The sequence below is a fragment of the Nyctibius grandis genome, chromosome 5 (genome assembly GCF_013368605.1).
Source record: "Nyctibius grandis isolate bNycGra1 chromosome 5, bNycGra1.pri, whole genome shotgun sequence".
Classification (NCBI taxonomy): Eukaryota; Metazoa; Chordata; class Aves; order Nyctibiiformes; family Nyctibiidae; genus Nyctibius; species Nyctibius grandis.
Window position 1 is genome coordinate 36,896,895 of NC_090662.1, and position 21,620 is coordinate 36,918,514.

The following is a 21,620-nucleotide window of genomic DNA, read 5'->3' on the forward strand; positions in this document are numbered from 1 at the left end:
ATCTCCGAGCGTCTGCTTTTCTTCAGGCTCAAGTACTCATGGCTTGGGGTCAAGTCTAGTTCTGGTCAGGCTCCAACTAAGTATGCCAGGGGAACGGTGGCTGGTGGTGGTGGCTGTCTTTCTCCTGCTCCCTGCACCCCATGACAAAGACACACACACACGCAAGTCTGTTCCCCAAAGCCACAAAAGGGCCAAGCCCTGGGGCTGGCTCCACCACCAGAACAGCAGAGAGAAGCGCCAGATGTAGGACCTACACTTATACAAAGCTTATTTATGCTCTCATGGTGCCTTTTGTGCCCGTATCCAGAACGCTACGCTTAACCCAGTGAGGCAAATGGTGCATGGAACAGCAACAGAACAAACGAACAAACCAACAAACCGGATGCGTACAATTGGAGAGCAGAGTTTTGGCTAAAAGGCGGGGGGGGAAGGGTGTGAACTGACATCACTCCAGTTGGGACTGATAACAACAGGCGCTGCTGCCCTAAAGGAGCAGAGCTTATGCTTGAAGGGCTAAGGATAATAACAGAACAATGCAATCCATGGGTGGAAGAGGGGAAACAAATTAACTGTGATGAATTCCTATGAGCAACGCTTTATATAGTCTCACAGACAATAAACACAGACTTTAGGCTGATCTCATAATGCAGTATTGGGGGACAGAGTAATATGCCTGTTGGAAAAATGGGTCTGTTTTCTGCAAGAAAATACGCCCATAACAGTATTTTCAGTACTGGATAATCATTATTTGGATTTGATTTGAGTAAACTCACAAAAGATGGAATAGATAACAGAACGGATGGTTGCGATTTTGGTGTGTAGCAAACAGGGGTGTCTTCTTCTCAGAAAGAGGTGAACTTCAGTGGCCTTCGGCACTGCCTCCTGATTGTACCCAGTCATAGATGACCAAGGGAATGCTCACTAGGGAAAACATTATCCCCAGTGCCAAGAAAAGAGAAGCCTGGAACAAAAAGGAGAGAAAATTAATGAATAAAAAGAAAAGACAATTAATTCAAGTATGTTAACTTCTCCTTTTAAGGAGATTTACAAGGTGATGTGTCAAAGTTATCAGCTAAAATGGGATAGCACTTCTGGTAAAGACAAGACCCATAGATAATTAAACAGATTAGTGTCATTAATAATTACTCACTGAACACCAAAACTGGCTTTTTTCTCCTTTCAATTTGCTTGTTAAATGCTGATCATCCCTAAAGAGGATTAAGTGAGTCTGGTTTTAGGACCTATTGGCTCTGCTCTTTTCAAAGCCTCACAGAAATAAGTATACTCTTCCCATCAGATACGCGTCCATCGAAGTTCAGCCCTTTTATTTTGGGGTCTGTGGATGGAGCCACAAGTGAAACATGGGTTTCCTGCCTGTCTGCTCAGAGTAGGAGGGTCTGACGTTACGATGCTTCCAGTGCACGCCCCATTAGACTGGGAATACACAGGAGTGTTGCGTCTTTTCATCTGCAGCTCTTTCTGGGGCTCATAGGAAATCTTTCCAAGGCCCATTCCCATCTGCCTGTGCATGCCAAAGGGCTCACACTTCAGCTGTCTGCTTCTGGCGGAAGCACCCTAAGTCTGAATTGGGCCCATTAAAACCACAAGGAATACCCTAAGGAGCCCATTGCAGGCTTTCTGAATCAACACGCTGAAACGGAGAAATCTTGCTGGGCTGCAAGGGCTGCCGAAGGGGGCTGGAGGGGTACCCGCACCCTGCTGACAGCTACGGCTGCTGCAGAGCTGCCGTTCGCCCAGGGAAGAGCCTCTCGCCCCGCAGAGAAGGGCCCCCCAGAACACAAGGTGCCCTGCCTGGTACGGCCCCTCCATCAGGAGACCCCCAGGGTAAGCAAAGGAGAAGGGCAAACACAGCTGGCAGCTGAGTGAAGCAAGGAGGGAAAGTAACATAAAGAAGCTCACACACGTTCAGATTAGGTAATGCTTTGCACCTAGCACATTATAAGGAATGACAAGACGAAAGCGTTGCGTTGACAGGAAAGGAATGCATACCCAAATCCTCTGAGTCAACTTTGATCCATCCTGCTGTGTAATTTTTAAATACAGCGATGAAGGAAGAATGAAAATCAGCATATTGGCAGAAGTGACCCCTGCAAAATTCAAATAAATGGATTTTATTAACTGTCAGCAACAGCTAATTATTGTGTTGCTGATTAGCAAGAGTCTTTTATTACAGAATCACAGAATGTTAGGGATTGGAAGGGACCTCGAAAGATCATCTAGTCCAATCCCCCTGCTGGAGCAGGATTGCCTAGACCATATCACACAGGAACGCGTCCAGGCAGGTTTTGAATGTCTCCAGAGAAGGAGACTCCACAACCTCTCTGGGCAGCCTGTTCCAGTGTTTGGTCACCCTCACCGTAAAGAAGTTTTTCCTCATATTTATGTGGAACCTCCTGTGTTCCAGCTTGCACCCATTGCCCCTTGTCCTGTCAAGGGATGTCACTGAGAAGAGCCTGGCTCCATCCTCATGACACTTGCCCTTTACATATTTATAAACATTAATGAGGTCACCCCTCAGTCTCCTCTAAGCTAAAGAGACCCAGCTCCCTCAGCCTCTCCTCATAAGGGAGATGTTCCACTCCCTTAGTAGTAGTACAAAACCAGGATACTGTACCTACAACTCCGAAAATATCCTTCATGGTTGGGATAAAAATGACTAACAGGTTGATGATAACCAAAAGAACAACAGTAACCAAAACATGATGGCATAAGTCAAATTTTGTTTTTCTAGCCAGCTCAAATAATGATGAACGCACCTGTAGGAAGAGAGAGAGAGAGTTCTCTGTCAGGAATAGTCTATAAGCCAGTTCAAATCTTCCTATGTTTATTTTAACCAGTTCTTCATGTGACAAGTGCTGCATAGATCCCTCAGAAATTTTAGGATCTCTGAGGTAATGCCCCTTTGAAGTCATCCTTAAAATTAAATTGATATTTCAAAACTGTAGGTATACATGTATCTGCAGTAGGATAGTCCTCCCTTTCTAACATGCCTTTTGGGGTCCTTCTGCAATTAAAAATAAACTTCACCTCTGAGCCTGCTCCAGTGAAGTCATGTGAAGTAAGAGAGGGCCCTTGTGGATTCAGTTTTAAACAGACTTAAGACCAAAAATGATTAATTTATTTCCTGCAGGGAAAACTACTCCAGAAGTTAGTGGGAATCTGGTGTGGGAAAAGACCGATCCAAGCTCAAGCTCTTTTTGTAGCTGCAACATCACTGTCTTGGCAACTGCTGGACTGCGGTTTGAAGAAATGCACCGTGTACGGCCGTTACCAACTGCCAAACCGTGTGGAGGTTTTTACTTACAGTGAAAAACAGCACGGGCACCGTGAGTATCACCGCAACGATCACAGCCAAGCGCACGGTCAGGATGAGGATGTCATCTTTGCTCTGGTACTTGTGAAGCAGATCTGACTGCACATTGTCTATGGAAAAGACAGTAAGGTAAGTGTTCTGGCAAACAGGCAATCTGTTCACAAAAATCATTGCTTAACAACAGCCTTCTTGAACAACAAGTGATTTATCTGCAAACAAAAGAGTGGAATAAAACATTCTTGAGTTAAAACAGCACTTTCAACCAAATCCTAATGATCCCATTATTGCAGATTAATCCTTTGTCCTGATTTAGGAATGCATCCTAATTCAAGACAGCACATGCCTAAGTCTAAGGTGATTTTCACTGTAGGAAAGACAACAGTGAGACATACACGAAGCTTGCTTACATTTATACATATATTAAAAACTAAGTAAAGTGAAATAAGCTATTTCTAATTGGTTCCGTGGGATTTTTTTTTTACGTTTCAAATGATATAAAAATAACCACATGCACTGCAATAGCTGAACTTAATATAAACTACAAGGTTTCGAGCTAAATTAGTCTAAAGGGCAAATAAACTTCCAGCGAAAAGCAGTGCCCCTGTTCTCAACAAAGAACAAAGCCTATCTTGGGTCAGCTCTCAGTGGGACGCTCTGACATTTGCACTCAAGTCCCTCGGCAGCTCCTCCGAGGGCTGCCCTGATGGTTTGTTCTCTTGAACCTGCCACCCGCCCAGCAGTGCCTGCAGCTCGGTCCTGCACCGGCCGGCGGCCCCAGCAGCCAAGACAAATCGTGAGGAGTGCCTAATGGGGAGGTGCTGGCGATATTTAATACGACCTCCTGCAAAAATGTTTCCTTGAAGCTGTAATAAATAGTGCAGAGTGGGTCTGCGTGTGCTAACCAACAGGAAAACCAAGTTGCTGAGGGACCTATGTGTTTGCTTTGTAACTTTTAAATATCTAGGAGCAATCACCTAAGGGGGCAGCTGTTAAGCGCACCACAAAACATACTCGCTGCCCCTTTTTAGGGGCTCATGTTTTGTTTCTGCCTGCTAATCTTAGAAAGCTGATGGTAAAACATAACAGCTCTTAAACCAAAGTCCTTAAAGGGAACTTGGCAGCCATGTCTAGTTTAAAATCTTTGGCACTTGGTAAAACCTCGTGTATTCCTGGAGGCAGAGAGATCTGTCCTGCGGCGAAATGCCTGCGCTCCCCCCAGGACACCCTTCTGGGGAAAGACCATGGGTCAACACCACCTATGCAGTGCTTGAGTCCCCACCAGGAGAAAGAAAACGCTCTCCCACCTCCCTGCAGATTAGGAGTGGGGTTTTCAAGCCGGGCACATGCACAGCTTCTGCAACACAGAGCTTACTCTGCTCCTGCAAGCACAGACTGCAACTTCTGTACCGCTGACGGACTGCAGCCAGGTAGGAAGTGAAGGGCAAGGCTTACAGTTGAAGGTCTGTTTTCCTTTCAGCTAGATACACCACAGAGCCCAACCACAGTGTGACCTTTTAGGGGAAGAAAAACACCTCTTTTCTGTAATTCTGCAATGTAAATATAGTCATCACTGCAACACTTTCGAGAACACAGCAAACAGACAAGTACTATTGGTGTGAAGAAGAAATGGCCATAATAAAAATGCTGTTCTTACCCAGGTAAGGGTAGAGAAGAGGGTTAGAAAACTGTAAGCAAACACATGAAAGGTAAGGTCTTGTCAGTCTCAAGGGGAAGAAGGATCAAAGTGGAGGAATTTTATATTCCCTTAGTGTCTTTTTTGCTGCCTGTCATGGCACTGACCCTTGCAGAAGCCCCAGCGCAGCTGCACAGCTTCCACCCATGGGCTCTCGGCGATGGGGAGCAGGGACGCCTGACGTGGGGAGAGGCACACGAGACACCCCAGGGATTCCTCCGCCGTTCCCCCTCAGGAGGGCCAGAAGGACGCAGCCCCTACCTCCTCCACGGACTCCAGACCCTCGTCCTTGAGGGGCGTGGGAGATTCCCAGAGAGGAGCACCACGGATCTGCCTCCTCAGATCCCTGGGGCAATCACATCAGAATCTCCTCCCTGCCAAAGCGAAGGGGTCCGTGCTGATTTACACCCACTTGCTCCCTGGGGCTGCTAATTTGATGCATTTCTACAAAAATGTGTTAGACGGGAGCAGTTGGATGAGAATGGCTGTTGCTGTTGTCACTTGCAGCGTATTTGTGGTTTTATTAAGAAAATTGGAACAGATGACCTCAAGTTACTTCAACACATGCAGACTTAAGGCCTCATAATCAGAATGAGAGCCTGAGAAAACAAATATGAGATAGGTACACCTTTGGAAACAAAAAATGCCACATTTCATATTTACTTATTTTCTTTCTCTTGCAATAAGTGGCTCACAAGGAACAGTATCATGAATGAGGAGATTGTAACAAAAAGGTCACTTGGAATAGGATGGAGAGGACTGATGTCCTTTTGGTGACTCTGAAGTAAAAGGCAAACATCAGTTTTGTCATCTGTCTTGTAACCCTTTAGTGGTCCATGGAAAAAGACACTACTTTTCAACATTCTCATTATACTGGAACACGGGAGTAACTTCCTGGGCAACATTCGCAGTTTATCCTACTTTACTTAATAATTGTGCCTTTAGGGCATACATGTTATATCCTTTAGCAATACAACATAATTTGTTTCTTTAAGTGAATTGATATGCATGAAAAGAGACAGGGTGCAAGTCTCAATAACCATCCTTTGGTGCCTGAGCTAGGACAACACTCAAAGCTTCCCCACCTTCATTGCCAGTTTATTTAAGCAAGACCTGAAGGGGTCAGCTCTAGGAACACAGGGAAAACATTTGGTCCTTCACCTCTATGATGAAAGTGTCAATAAGAAAATGAAAAAGCTGTGATGGCTGATTTGATACTCATTTCCTAGGACCTGCTCTCAAATCTGTCTCTTTTTGTGCAGATATGCACCCTTCAGTCATTACCGATGTACACAACATTCAGGTGAGGACCTTGGAACAAAAATCTTAGTGGGGCCCAGCTAATCCCCAATTGTGTTAAACAAATCGCTCCCTCGTATTTTGAATACGCCTTTTGCAAATACTCCTTTCTCTTGTGCTTTTCATCCACAGGGGAAAAGGAGGAAAGGATTTGTACCTTCAATATGAAAACTTTAAGGAAAATAATTTGAAAAAGTATTTTAATATAAGTGAATGGGGCTTTCCTTTCCAGCTGGGATATGCTATTGATTTCACATGTACTCCCTTTCTACTTTGATCAGTAAAGAACTGCATACTTACCGTAGAAAGTCAAATAGCCAAATATGGCAGTCATAAAGTACATCACAAACATGGCAAAAAATGAGATATTTGAAACCAACTGCATTTTTTTCTGTGAACGGCTGGAGAAAGAAGAAAAAAAGAACACATAAAAATGGTTTAGCTGGATTTTTCAATAGCTGTTTAAAAATGTATTAAGTCTTTGCATAAACATTGTAATTCTGGGGAGACTCATGAATGCATTTTCATTTAAAACAGGAATTCATTGACAGCTGCACAAGGAAGAGAAGGACTGGGGAAATGGACCCTACTTGGGGCTTAAGTCAAGAAATGGTGGGTCCGCCCTGAGGCTCTGCTCCCTGGCCATACCTGCCTAAACAGAGTGAAGAGTGAAGCCAAACCTGCCTAAACAGAGTGAAGAGTGAAGCCAAATGGAGAGGGACAGCCCTTAAATACTTCAGTAATTAAATTAAAAGGCCAAAATAAAGGAAGACTAAAATTATACACAGGAAAAAAATACATTCTGAACATTTGCAGAGAAACATTTGTGTCCCCATGGGTAGAAAATAATGGATGTATGCAGACCACTGTAGACCTGTAAAATAGGTTAAGTGTAAACATTTCATTTTTAGATATTGTTTCTGAAATATTCACGCTCTGGTACCTAAAGTTAGACTTTTAAACCCACACAGGGATGCCCTAAATAGGCACCGGGAACCTGCTGGCGTCCCTTGAAACTCAAAGCACCCAGCAAGTGGTCACGACCTGAGGGCACTCATGGGTCTGACTCCGCACAGCCCTGCCCAGCCGGAGGTGATGGCGAAACAGCTGTACTGGCAAAGGTCTTTTAGTACAGGCGAGCCTGAAAATACCTTTTTTTCCTGGTACCGCAACAGATTTTTAGTTGCATTGGAACAAACGCTGTTAGCTGAACACGCCCCTCTCTCCTATGCCAAATAACAACCGGCACAACTTGACTCTCCCCAGGCTGCCGTGTACTTCCAGAGAAAACTCCCAAAGCATTGCATTATCCTCAACCTCCCTCACCCGCGCCACAGCGGCACGCCTGGGAAGCCAGATTTCCTAGCTGACAGCCACGCTCGTTGGCTTGTTGGGTGTTATTAAAGCACATCTCCTCCGAATGGCACAAATAACTCAGAGCACCTCTGTGCTAACATTTTCCATGCAAAGCGGTTCAAAACAATTAACGTGAAAAATTAAAAGAGAAAGGCTTACTCTTTAAGTTCGCTGTAAATTGGGAGGACTGATGGGTGGCACACAAATGCAAAAGCAATGGTGGGCAAAGCGTACACGGTCTGTTCGGAGAGAATTTCAGAAAAGAAGTTAAGAAGTATTTCCCCCAGCAGCATGAAGAAATGAACCGTGTTCAACTACCTTAGTTCCCAACTCTCTGGACTCTTCAACCGAACGTTGAGAGCTTTCAGAGAAGGCAGAAGACCTGTCAATTAGCACGTATTTAATGAAATATAGAGAGCAGCGCTCTTTCAATGGGAGGACAAAGTCTTCGCGTTGGTCACACGAGCACAGTCCTGACTCTGCTCGCAGAGCACAGTGCTGGATGCCACACGGCTGCTGGTTTTGCTCCCTGGGATGGGTTTCCCTGCCCGGCTACTGCCACCATTACTAGCACACCGTCACACGTAAAAGGGACGTATGGTGGGTCACAGCTACGCTACCCTGCCTTGGCATGGAGAGGGGTGCGCACCCGTGGTGCTAAGGCTGAAGTCCTGAAGAGGAAGCCCATATCCAGACTGTAAGAAAAGAGAAGAGGAATGCAGAACTTACAAATAAATGGATATTTCAAGGTACCAGACTGAGTCCCTTCATTTCCCAGGCCAACAAAAGGGCTAGGAGGGCTGTGGAGGGAGCATTTTCCTTGGGGAAAGAGAGAGACCGTTACGTCACCAGGAAGCGCAGGAGGCCTCCGGAGGGGGGGACCTCACCCCTTCTCCACCAAAAACCTGAGTGGGTTTCAGTCCTCAGCATACAGCCAAACTTCACAAATGATCTCAGCGCCCAAGAACTTCCATTCTCCCAGGAAACAGGTACGAGCAGAGATCACACAACAAACAGGTCCTTCTGCAAGGACAAAATGAGTCCATCCCTACACGAGGCTCTCCCTGGCCCTCTGAGATCTGCTTGCACTGGCCACAGGCATCCCCTTCCCACTGAAGCCATCCTGGGGTATGTCCCAGGGTCAACAGATTCAGTAAATATACTGTCTGGTCTCCAGCAGTCCTTCCTCACCCAAGCCTGTGCTGCCTCCTCTCCCTCACTCACAGCATCCTACTGTTGTGGAGTCTCCATCCGTGGAGATATTCAGAAGTTGCCTGGACATGGTACTGGGCAACTGGCTCTAGGTGGCCCTGCTTGAGCAGGGGGCTTGGACCAGATGACATCCAGAGGTCCCTGCCACCCTCAGCCATCCTCTAATTCTGTGAAACTGTCTCTCCTCTCACACACCAAAGTTGCTAAAGTGATTGACAAACTGTTGGCCCCAAGGGCAAATCTCTAGAGTTCAGCTCCAACGTGCCTAATTCAGATGGACCGATCCTTCTGATGTGCCTCCATTGACTCTGAGGCAAACGCTGACACTTACTGTAGGAGGAGAAGACTACCCTTCAACGCTGTCTAAAATATAACTACATCTAAGCTGCTATCGCACACAAAGTTAACTAATTCTTGGTCCATCACACCGGATCTAGGCTGATGGCGACCCTCAACTAAAGAAAAGTGCTCGGATTGGCTTCTTCAGCTGAAGCTGGTAGGATGAATTTAAAAAAATTTAATTTTTGCACATATATGCTATACACGCGCATTGCCTATGAACATGACTGCAACACCCTGAGGACCCTGCCCTGCTGGGTAAGGCGCTGTTTAACAAGCACTGCGCCCCAGCACAGCTGACAGGAGCAATCCTCCTGCTCCCACAGCTACAGCCAGTTGCTCTTTTGCGTTCTCTTGGCACAACTTTTCCTGCAGCTGTGTGGCGACGGAGGAAAGCTTCCAGCTGAAAGGCAATCAAATTTTTGCTGGATTAGCTTTCAACTGTATCCTTTTCCCAATCCAGTTCACCATATGGCTACAGAAACACATACCCTGTCACAAAGAAGTGGTTTGTGTGCAGAAGGACAGAGGGATTACTTCTGGGCTTTGGACGCAGGAATGGCTTACTCAGCCTCTGCTGAACTACAGCCTAAAAGTGGAGTTGCAGCATGGATAGTAAGAAGCAGTGGAAAGGAAAACTCTCCCAAAGTAAGCATTTGTTCTCCGGTGGTAGCTCGGGCTCACAGCCTTAGCACATCTATTACCGGGGCAGAGCAGGACCTCAAGGAGATACATTCAACACGGCATCTCCATAAGACTGCGCAAGGAGCCCCATTGTATGTTCACGATTGGAGCACGAGTGGAAGCATGGAGAATCAGGCCCTACGTGGTGCTGATCAGATTAAGAACACGGGGTGTAGGTGCATATATTATGTGAATTAAAAATAAGTATTATAAAAAGAAACATACCTTGGAATTAAAGATAACATACTTTGGCTTACACATATTTTCATGTGCTGAGCTATTTGATAGGATAGATGATGTTGCATTTAGCTCCGATCCGCCACAGGGAATTTGAAACTTCTTGTAAATAACCTAGAATGAGAGCGGAAGACAGCTAATTGCTAAAAATAATAATAAAAAGCAAATTAAAATTAAAACATCAGAGAAACTGTGAATATCCTATCAAGTCACTCATCCAACAAAAAAAGCAAGCTGAACTTACCACTATCAGGAAGAATACCATGCAGCTTAATGAAAATCCACTGGTATAGCCAAGATATCCTGAAAGAAATTCAAAGGAAATCTCATACAAAATTATTTTATTAGCCCTATCTTGGTTTTTACTTCTTTTTATTGCTTTGTGAAAAGTTAAATGTATTACACATTTAAAATGTATCATGAGCTTCTGGGCAGGACAAAAGCATGTCCTGTTGGTGTGGGAGTCTTCCACGTCGCAAGCCTCCCGGCTTTCAGACAGACCTGAGCTTTGCTCTGACCGGTTTGACTTCCCGAGGGTCACCTTTCCGTCAGTTCAAACTAATTTGACTTTTGAAAGGGGCTGCGATAATTGAAACAAACCTGAAAATGTGCAATTGCAATCAGAATGTGACCCAGATTCCCTGATATGAGCCACGTCAGCTGAGTATGGGTTATTTTCTCTAAAGGAAGATCCCAACAGGACTTCAGTGCCAAAACTTGTTACGTGGTTTTAAAAAATACATTGTGTACTTACTTGCATCTCTGTGGACTCAAACATTTGAAAATGTAATCCTCTATACACATCTTACTTCAAAGTCCAATACCTCCAATTAACCTCACCACTAAAACTTTTGATGCTGATAGAAAAATAAGTTATTTTTTTGTAATCTCATGATTTGTGAACTTATTTTTACAGGCTGCACATAAAATAGAATTGCCTTATGAAATGAAGACCCTCTTAACTATAATTTTTTAAATCAATTTCCACAACTGTATGGATGAAACTGGTTTATACTGAGTTCAACTGCTGTGACAATTTAGGCCTACTTGTTCCAAGATGCTCAAAACACAGCTTATTCCTGGATGCGGGAGGCTGCTTAGATTACAATGACAGCACTGGTTTTTAATAGTTGAGTTGCCAGTGTGGCTGTCAGTGGCACGATGCCTGGGCTCCTTTATTTTATTCCCACAATAGCATTTACATCTTACCTAAGTTCTTAAGCAGACATAAGGGGAGGATTATACCAAACGTCACTGTGACAACAAGAATTCGCCCATCCACGTACCATGCCCTGTATAAAACATTAAAAAAAACCCACACCATGAGCACACCTTAAACCCTCTCTGGTCTTCCTCACACTCAGTCATCCTCTTTGATTGCTGCTGTTACAGAACTATCTTTGGTCTCCTTACCCTACAAGCTCCTACAAAAGGAGAGATGAGGGCCACATCTGAACTTTGTAGAGTCATTAAGTATCCAGCCCTTAAAACATGTCACTGCTCTGACTCAGATACGGCAGATTTTCACAGACAAAACATCACCGTACTGCTGAGATCAGTGAGTGGGACTGAGAGGCAGAACAACACCCTCTGTGACCTGATATAAGCCACCCTGCCAGGACGAGGAAAGATCATGCAAAGAGCCACCCATACAGCACAGTGGGGAAGGGGAGGCCACCACAATTCCTTTGCTAAACCACTTGGGCACGTGCCTGGAGTGGCAAAACGGGCTCCCGTGGGTGGGCATGCACTAGCCAGCCCAAGGCTGTATCTCCTTCTAGCAAAGTGCTTTGACTCCTGCTGGAAAGCAAGAAAGGGGAGAAGGGACAGCGTTAGTGACATCCTGTATGACCTATTTCCACTGCTCAGTCCAATTCAGTATGAAAGCCTGAGGAATGGGATCTCTACCTTCTTCTCGTGCACTACAGCACACCATATAACCCAGTGCAAAGGATATTTAGCACTATAAAGAAATGCCACCCCTCTATTAAAGAAGCTGGTAAATGTCACAGAGTGATAAGTGGCAGAAATCTAAGTATAAAATTCTGCTGTTGTCATATGCTAGTATCAAAGATTTTCATACTATGGACGGTGCTTCAGGGGCAAAATCCTGTAAGATGCTAAGAAGGCAGGGAAATAGATAATATCTTAAACTCGCATTGTTCCCAATATCTTCAAGTGTTGCCTAACACTGTAAAAGATTGGATCCTATGATAAGAGGTTTATATAAATCACAATTCTTCATGAAATTCTGTTGTGGAAGAGAGTAACTACTGATGACTTAACCTTCCATTTCCTATCTATCCCCTTTTCCTTCCCAAAGTTGTCTTGTTTTTTATTAACCCCCTGAGATATTCCTGTGAAAATCTACTTTGACAAACCTAAAGAGTATCCAATACTTTAGAGCTTTTATAAACATACACTTAAACTTATCTACATAACATTAAATTCTATAATCTAATCACCAAAGTTAATTCAACTTACGTAAAAGATTCTTCTTTTCCCATTAGAAACTTTATGGCAGAAGGCAGCTCATTTTTGACTATGAAGAGATAGCTCAACATTGCTGGAGGAAGAAGAAAATCAGTTTAGAAAATGGGTAAGATATTTTGTGGAACAAGTACAGAGAAGCATCCTGAACCTTTTCCCACATCACTGCCTGATGATACAAGACCCCAAACTATAATTGACTGTAAACTACTGATCATTCAGCAATACAGCATTTTTAAAGGGCTGTATGCAAAGTGTTAGCCACAGCTGTACTGAGGAGCATGAAGATCCCAAGATGTCACTGAGAGAAGGAGGAACCTGACTGGTTGGTAGCTGTAACATTATTAAGATATTCCTGGGTTTTGTTTTTCAATACCCCTCATCTCCTTTACCTCCAACGTTCTGGAGAGATGTAGATCCAAAGACAATCATTTTCCCTGGGGTTCCGAAGACCTGCTCACCCAGCTTTTCATACACCATGCAGCCTGCATGAAAAGAAATGAGGAGAAAGGTAAAGAATGCATCAGTGAAAGTTGTTGAGTTGAAACTCTTCTGATTCCTTTTCAGCTAACTGCCCATCTGTGCAGCCACATCTGCCCTTTGCAAGTAAATAGAGAGCTCTCTTGTAATTACTAGGGCTGAAACTTATGTAGGAATGTCTTCTTGACGTCTATAAATGTTATCGTTGGCTACCAGTCACTTTTGAAATTGAAGCTCTTAATGAGGCTATTACACCCCTTTAATGAGTCAGTCTATACCCCCTAGTGACATGTTAAGTTCTGGTATCCCCATCCTGGCATATTAGGTTTGTGCCCGCAATGAGAGTGACGTAGAAAGCCTCCTCTCCAGACAAAACTCGGTACAGCGGGATCCACAAGTTGGCAGTGGCAGCCTGGCCACAGCAGACACAGTACCGCGATTCTGCAGTTTCGCTTGCTTTGACTAAACGATCCAAATGAGGGCAGCCACTGTTTTACAGGATGATTTACAATTTCTAATGACGAAGCCTTAACTTGTGAATTCACAGTGTGGTGTTTTTGCTAAAAGCAGGGAAAGGTGTAAATTATAATTAAAACTTCTTTTTAAAAATCTGTCAAGATTGAGAAACTCCTCTACTAATTGGTTTGTGTTTGTGTTAAATGTTTTTTTCCTTGGCTGTGATTTAGGCTGAGAAAAAGACTGGACATTGTGAAGATGGTGAGAAGCGTGAGAACAGAAAAAGAAATATTGCAGATATTACACTGTACAGATGATTTTTAAAATGCATCCCATTGTTTGGTTTTCTTTATATTTCCTTATAGCTGACATTTCTGCTTTGAAGCTTGTATAAACAATAAGTTTGAGCTTAAATGTACCAGCAGCATAGGAAACAGGGCTTTGATTTTGGGAACTAACAGGGCACAAATGTGTCCACAATTAGGCATAAGTACCTAATTTAAATAGGCAGTTGCTGCCATTGTACATGCTATAACAGTAACTCATGTGTGTCCAAATTACATATTAAAATAGTACAGTGTTCTTGTGCACAAATAATTTTAAAAATCTGGCTTCAGAGATTGTTACCCAAGGCAAGAGACTCTTGGACTTCAGAGCACAGTGACATTTAACACTTTAGGTAACTTCTAATTTCTGTGCTTAGGATAGATTTTGCTTACAGATACACTTCTCTCCATAGAGGAACTGTTCCCTTTTATTTTCTTTTAGGAAACCTCCCACTACAACACAAAGGCTATCAGGAGTTTCACACTAACTATTAAGGACAAACTGTATTTCCAGGTAAGCTTCACCATAGGCAAAGATTCATTATATTTAATTTGCAATTACTTTTGTAATGCAAAGAAACTATATGAGCTGTTCCATCTAGTCACTGAAGACAACATTTCATGGTAACAGAATTCACTCTTTGTCATAAGTTTTTCTCTTTATAGCGATGGTCAGATGCTGTTCTCCGTTGCCATGACATAAATTCTTGTTAATTCTGGGCTTCTGACCCAAAATGTGTTAGACCTTCCTATTGTGTCAGCAAAGTGATAGAAACTCTGTCTCTCACAAAGCACTTGGCCTTATTTGAGCACTTTTCACCTCTTGCTCTTTATGATCCTACTGAAATGGTATAATAACATCTTAAATTACCTGTTTCCTTTGAACACACCAACAGGAGATATATTGAATAAATAGACAGCAGCGTCACTGAAACCAAAAGCAGCCTACAAAAGAATAGAAAATAAAGCTTACTGTAAGAGCTGAGCTCTAACGTTGCAATATTTCACGTCAGGTCATATTCCCGTTGACTCTGGGATAATTTTTATACTCTTCTGACAATGCAAAAAGCCCTAAAAATACATGTGATTCACATGCTTTTGGCAGTTCTGCCACACCACCGTGAAGGTAGAAAGCCCTGCATGCAGAGGGATTCAGCCAAGTAAAACTTAGCAGAGCTGCAGAGCGCAGCCTGTTAGTGAGTTACACCTCCTCATATTGAAAGAAGCAAGAATAAAGCTCTTTTCACATAGAAATTAAGATTTAATCAGAGCAAGGATGAGCCAGGTATGTCCCTCACCACTCACTCTCAAGCTTTTTTTCTGGAAGCAGAGTGCAAATTTCAAAGGGAAGTCCTCTAGTTAAAGACTTCCATACCAAATGGAAGCCTCTTTTCCCCGCACATGTTTCATATGCTACAAAAAGGATGCCCAAATGGCTTTTTATGTGCCTCCCAGTGCTCAAGGAAGGAAGTTAAGGCTCAACGGGCTTCCCTTGGGAATAAAGGCAAAACCCAAAGGCTTATACGTTGTCCAGGTGGACACTGGTGTTCCCTCACTGATGTCAGTCTTGGTCTGCCATGATCCATAATTTGACTTCACATAGAAGAATTGCAGGAAGTAATGACTGAACTGTTTGTGTAGGGAACTTGCTGGCACAAATGATAATTAGTCAGTGCTGGGGGCTAAGTGCATAAAAACACATTTCCTCACTGCTCAATGTCTTTAAGCCAAGCACCATGTGTGTCTTCCCCTCCAACACTCTGACAAAGACCTGATGATGTTTTCATGATGTGTGTGAAGAGCACTCAGACAATCTGTTGGCAATTCCTCTCTTTATTATGACAACTACCCTCAGGACACTGAGAAAAACAAGCCTAAAATTTAACAGAAAACAAGCTGCTGTCATAGATAGACAGCAACACATCTTTTTCACAGGAATACACAGAAAGAACAGGATGAGAAGCCTCCTCCACACACTTTTTTATTATTTTAGACTAGAAATACTTTAGCAGAAAGTTATGACCCACAAGTTTCTTGGGGCCAGAAGCAGCAGGGAGAAACGTAAAGAGGTGATAAGAGGAACTGCTCTTTTGCCAACAGAGAATGATGTTTGACAACACCACCGCACTCCTTGTACAGCCCAAAGGGTGTTGCTCCTCGGGGAGGTGGAGAAGGGAAGGGAGATTGTACTGCCTGAGGTCACCCTGCTCTGTTTTTTACAGATTTGCTAAGCCCTGCTCCTGCCCGCGTTCCCTGCGGAGCCGCTATGCCCCTGTCTGCCGGAGGCACAGTGCTCATGGCCCCGGTGCTCACAGGCTGCTGGGCTGACTCACTCCCAGCCCCAAATGGCTCTGACTCCCCATGCCAGCATCAAGTCTATTTTAATATTAAAAGCTCCCGTTTTTCAGGCACTGAGCTCATGGAGCCTTTGCAGCAGTAAAAATAACACTCCCAAGCAGCCAAGTATTTATCTGATCTGTTGTCCTTAGCTCCCCATAGGGTTCTTACAGAGACACTTGGCATTTTCATTAGCGCTGTATGAAAAACTTGTTTGTGTTAGGACTGTGGTATGGACAGGGATGTTCATGCCAGAACCACCCCTTGGAAAGGAATGAAAATGTCCATGCCACTTGCTCTGCACAAATTCAAAGCAGAAGCAGGGGAGCTTGCGCTGCAGTCCCAAAAGCACTCCCCTACTTTTTATTTTGCCTGCTTTTAAAGAAGTGCTGGCAGCTATGCAAGCAACCGGCACATGCAAAAGTCACCTCCCTCCAACAAATCCAGAATAAATAATTTAGGGTAGGGGACTGATGAAGTGCTGGGAAGAACAAACTGTTTCTGCGACTCCACTGCTGTTTGCTCCCAGCTGCCACATTACCAGGTCAGCTGAAACACGCGCTGTCCCAGCCCTCTGTGGAGTCCCAGGCTCTGGGGCCAGAAGACCTGTGAGGCTCGTGCAGTCACCTGCCTTATTGCACAGAACAGCTCTGAGACCTCATAAGGTGTCGGGTGCAGAAGAGCATGGCAGAGCACAGGGTTTGCCACCACTATCCAGCCTGGTCTGCCAGCCTGCCCTAAACCTCTGGAGGAGTTAGGCTGCGGCTTCGAGACTGCTTCCAGCCAACCCTAGCACAAGTGGCTGCAGAAAGCAGTGTGAAACTTCAGTTGTAGTCTCACACTATACCTCATCTAACAAGCCCCTGTGCCTCAGCAGGGTTTTTCAGATCACATGCAGTGTGGGGCTAAATGCAGGCTGAAGGCACCTTGCACTTGGCCGGCCTGTATGTCTCTGCGACCCGAGTCATCACTCCAGTCCTGGCTCTCCAGGATGAAACCACAGGCAGTGATAAGTGCTCCTGCCATCCCTGGTGTCCTGGCCCAGCTCTAACTTCCCAAGCCCTCTGTGCTATCTTTCTGCAGCGAGGTTTTCTCCCCTTTTGCATACAGGAAAGGATGCTCTTTGGTCTAGGCTGTAGTTATCAACAATACTGGGATTAAGTTCCTCTGAGTTCCTACCTCAGCTGTTTTGCCTAGAAAGAATGACACTTTGCTATGGCACTAAGTTATGCACATAAGATGTGGGAGTATATACTCATTGCCACGTTTATTTTGCATGTCATGCCAAGAATATAGGATCTGAACTGATCAAGATGTGCATGGCAGTGCACACTTCACACTGCAGGAGTGTAAAAGTTGTGAGAGTAGAAATCAGGCTGGGTCTGCTTTCTTAGTGCTGAAAATGCTCCTTTAATTTTTCCGCCTCTGCTTTCTACTTTTCAGAGATGGTGCATGCCAATACTGGATAAAGCAAGCTAGAAACTTTCCAGAACTGTGCTACTCAATGAATGTAAGTGCTTCCTTATGTGCAAAAAGCAATGAAACTACTGCTGTGACTCTATCTTTAATTATTTGTAAAGCAGAAATGGTTCTAAGATCTACCTGTGATAGCGACAGCATGGGAAAAATGCACTGAACGAGAGTGTGAGAAAAAATATAAAACTAATGGACTAGGTGTAACTCTGAGATTATTGCATGATAAAAGAACATTTAAAGTGGTTCAACTTTCAGGCATAGCTACAGACACCACATTAAGATCCTGTATCTCCAGGCTTCAAAGGGGAAAACTCTGCCAGCCTGGTCAGTTAGGTCCTACTAGCTTCCCTACCTTTGATCTCAGCGGGCTGCTGTATCTCCAAGCCAACAGATCTAAAGGCATTATAAAGCTAACAAAAAACAATTATCCACTTTTAAATCCACACAGTTAATTCTGTAGAGAATAATGCTGTTATTTACTGTATAAAATCTCTACATTCAGGTTTGGCAGTTTTTTGTACAATATGGTGTTACAGATCTACACGCTCACTACTCGGGCCAAGACAAGCCCAGTCACCATCACACATTGTTAGAAGTTTCTGTGGTGTTCACATCACTGGTCTGATCTACTTCAGTTAAAAGAAACTGCCTTTTTACATCTTTTAGAGCAAACACATTTCACATTTCACTTAACTCTCATGAAAAACTGCTGAAAGAATGAGAAGAGGATGAGATTATAGAAAACTAAAGCAGTAAGGAGAAATTGATGGTGCTCCGTGGCAGAGACACTATTATCACAGAAGAGGTAACAAGGCTGAAACTTTTTTTTCTAGTTACAGCAGTTTTTGCAATCACCAGTTTGTGCCCTCAGAAGTGTGCTTGTTACAGCACAGGTGGAGTATCACATGCAGGCTAGACTACAGCAAAAACAGAACAAACTCAGTCCCTCTGCATAAGAAAGATCTAAATTAGAGTACAGCTACTTCATAGCCTAGCTTAGTGACAACACAGTTATGAGACTTTGTACGTTCTTAATGTAAATGGATTAAGTCCTTGGATTATTCCCAGATTTTACCCAGCCACAGCACATTGTAAGCTAGCAGCATGGATGTAGCTATCCTGGCACAAAACCCCAGAGCAGATGGCTATATGTACCACTTTGGCCATCCCCTCTGCTATATACAGGGCTCATATTATATATTTCCCAAAAACCTAAGAAATAACAAAAGTTCTGGATTTTTAGATTTGACATTCAAGAAATGACACCTCTTTAGAGTAATTTGTAAACTCAATAATGGTGTTGAACAGTTCTCAAAAATTGTGAATTATTGTATTTCTTCCCTCAATGAACATTTATCACTGGAATCTGCACACAATTCCCAACTGATTTCTTAACAATCACTTTTCACAATGAAACGTCTCATACTGTGATTCAGAATAACACAGAATAACACTGTGTCTTACTCATTCACTGGCACTGTTTCATTTTTAAACTATAAAATTCTCTTTTTTGGTGGAGTTAAGTACTCTACCTCAACTCTTTTTTTATACTAAAATCTTGGCTATATTTATGTTGGCTCTCAAGGACTTTCACATCAGAAACTGAAGAAACAGTGGAAGTGAAATGAAAATATTATATGTAACTTATAAAGGAATATAAATATTCTTTTTCTTGGTTAAAAAAAAAAGTTAGTTATTGCATCATGCTTTGATGAAAGCTCTGGAGATCTTGTGACACAAGTAAGAACTAGGTACTATCCCACTGCAACAATTACCACTGAATATTTCCAATGTATGTGTAGCTTGTGGACCATAGGAAAAAACCCTGGCTAGGCTCAGGTCAGTAGTAAATAACATGGACTTAATTTGCTCTAGCATTACAAGTAGTGACTTTTCCTCCCCCCAAAAAATTGACTGAAAAAAATGTCCAACACTTGCAGCTAACATCTTCAGGCTTGAACACTGCACTTGATGACAGATGGACTACAAATCCCTCCGCTTGCTGGCAGTGCATACGTTCTTTAAGCGCAGTGAAACTGCATGGGGATCAGCTACTCACCACGCAAATACTTACAGAAAAAGGAGAATTCCCGTGTTGGCCAAGGCAAAAGCGAGACCCAAAATCCCACTGCCCATAATCGCATTGCTGAGGTTGAAGACAGACATCCCCAGCGAAGTAGTTCCTGGGATCTGGAGAAGTAGACAGATGTGTTTAGAACAGAGCAGGTAAATGCATCTATGCTTTGAACTCCATGTTTTGCAACACAGAATCATAGAATTGTTTTGGTTGGAAAGGACCTTTAAGATCACCGAGTCCATCCATTAACCTAACACTACCAAGTCCACCACTAAACCATGTCCCTAAGCACCACATCTACTCGTCCTTTAAATACCTCCAGGGATGGTGACTCCACAACTTCCCTGGGCAGCCTGTTCCAATGCTTGATAACCCTTTCCGTGAAGAAATTTTTCCTGATATCCAACCTAAGCCTCCCCTGGTGCAATTTGAGGCCATTTCCTCTTGTCCTATCGCTTGTTACCTAGGAGAAGAGACCAACACCCTCCTTGCTACAACCTCCTTTCAGGTACTTGTAGACAGCGATAAGGTCCCCCTGAGCCTCCTTTTCTCCAGACTAAACAACCCCAGTTCCCTCAGCCACTCCTCATAAGACTTGTGCTCTAGACCCTTCACCAACTTCATTGCCCTTCTTTGGACTCTCTCCAGCACCTCAATGTCTTTCTTGTAGTGAGGGGCCCAAAACTGAACACAGTATTTGAGGTGCGGCCTCACCAGTGCCAAGTAGGGGGGGATGATCACTTCCCTAGTCCTGCTGTCCACACTATTCCTGATGCAAGCCAGGATGCTGTTGGCCTTCTTGGCCACCTGGGCACACTGCTGGCTCACACTCAGCTGGCCATCGACCAACACTCCCAGGTCCTTTTCCGCCAGGCAGCTTTCCAGCCACTCTTCCCCAAGGCTGTAGCGTTGCGTGGGGTTGTTGTGACCCAAGTGCAGGACCCGACACAGCCTTGTTGAACCTCAACATATCAGTTGAACCTTGACATAGCAGATATACATAACTACTGCTACGGAAATGATTTAATAAAAGCTGCAAGGTTTGAAAGAGGAAAAAGCGTCACTGAACCCTGTCACAGCTACACTCTTGATTGCTGCCCTATAGATTTTGTAAACCGACGTAAATGGTATAGGCAATACACAACTCATACTACACTTTCAATTTGAAACCCCATCTTTCACTAAGCCTGTGAGACATCTTAGGCGCATGATTTACGTATTGTAAGGCCATAAGAAACCACATGGACTTGCTGCCTAACACAGGCCAGAGGGATTCCGTTGCCTCAACTTGACCAAAATGCTTGTTTTTTTTCATTTTTCGGGGTTTTTTAGGTGCTGAGCACAGGCAGTTCCTACTGGAACCTGAATTTCAGTTATAATTGCATGTGCCCAGCACTTCTGAAGACCATGTTTAAAGGTCCTTCATATGCACAACATACAGTTCATTTTGAGAGGGGAAAAGGACGGCAAGAGTGACTTACATATTCATCGCATTTTTTCTTCTCCAGGTGGCTGTTTGTGAGACTTCTTCTGCTTTCTCGATCCGAAATAAACTTGCTGAAAGAAGTCAGAGGATTTATTTCCAGCAAGAGTGTTTAGGAAATGAGAACAAGTTAATTCCATGAGCAGCATGTGATTACCAAATACGCAACGTTTAAAAACCGTATGTGAAAAGAGGTCAAACTCCTAACTATTTAATGAGCCAGATTATGCTTCACTGATACTGGTGTACATTGGGCATCGATAAAGGCAACACTAGCACAAGATCAGAATAAATGTATATATACAGAATGGTCTTTTGGAAGATGTAGTAAAGCAGCAGCA

The 21,620-nt window shown here is 43.7% G+C and overlaps 1 protein-coding gene across 1 annotated transcript in view; it reads right to left on the reverse strand.

Moving 5' to 3' along the window:
- Window positions 1-859: 859 nt before the first annotated feature.
- SLC38A1 (solute carrier family 38 member 1) overlaps window positions 860-21,620 on the reverse strand; it is a 37,929-nt gene continuing 17,168 nt past the window's right edge. The window contains exons 3-16 of the mRNA XM_068401999.1: window positions 21,278-21,353; window positions 19,794-19,909; window positions 14,778-14,851; window positions 13,037-13,129; window positions 12,639-12,720; window positions 11,364-11,446; window positions 10,399-10,457; window positions 10,143-10,268; window positions 7,842-7,921; window positions 6,627-6,727; window positions 3,326-3,444; window positions 2,636-2,777; window positions 2,011-2,108; window positions 860-961 (exon numbers count right to left, since the gene is read on the reverse strand). Coding sequence (XP_068258100.1) covers window positions 860-961; window positions 2,011-2,108; window positions 2,636-2,777; window positions 3,326-3,444; window positions 6,627-6,727; window positions 7,842-7,921; window positions 10,143-10,268; window positions 10,399-10,457; window positions 11,364-11,446; window positions 12,639-12,720; window positions 13,037-13,129; window positions 14,778-14,851; window positions 19,794-19,909; window positions 21,278-21,353 — 1,351 coding nt within the window. The remainder of the gene's footprint in view (window positions 962-2,010; window positions 2,109-2,635; window positions 2,778-3,325; window positions 3,445-6,626; window positions 6,728-7,841; window positions 7,922-10,142; window positions 10,269-10,398; window positions 10,458-11,363; window positions 11,447-12,638; window positions 12,721-13,036; window positions 13,130-14,777; window positions 14,852-19,793; window positions 19,910-21,277; window positions 21,354-21,620) is intronic.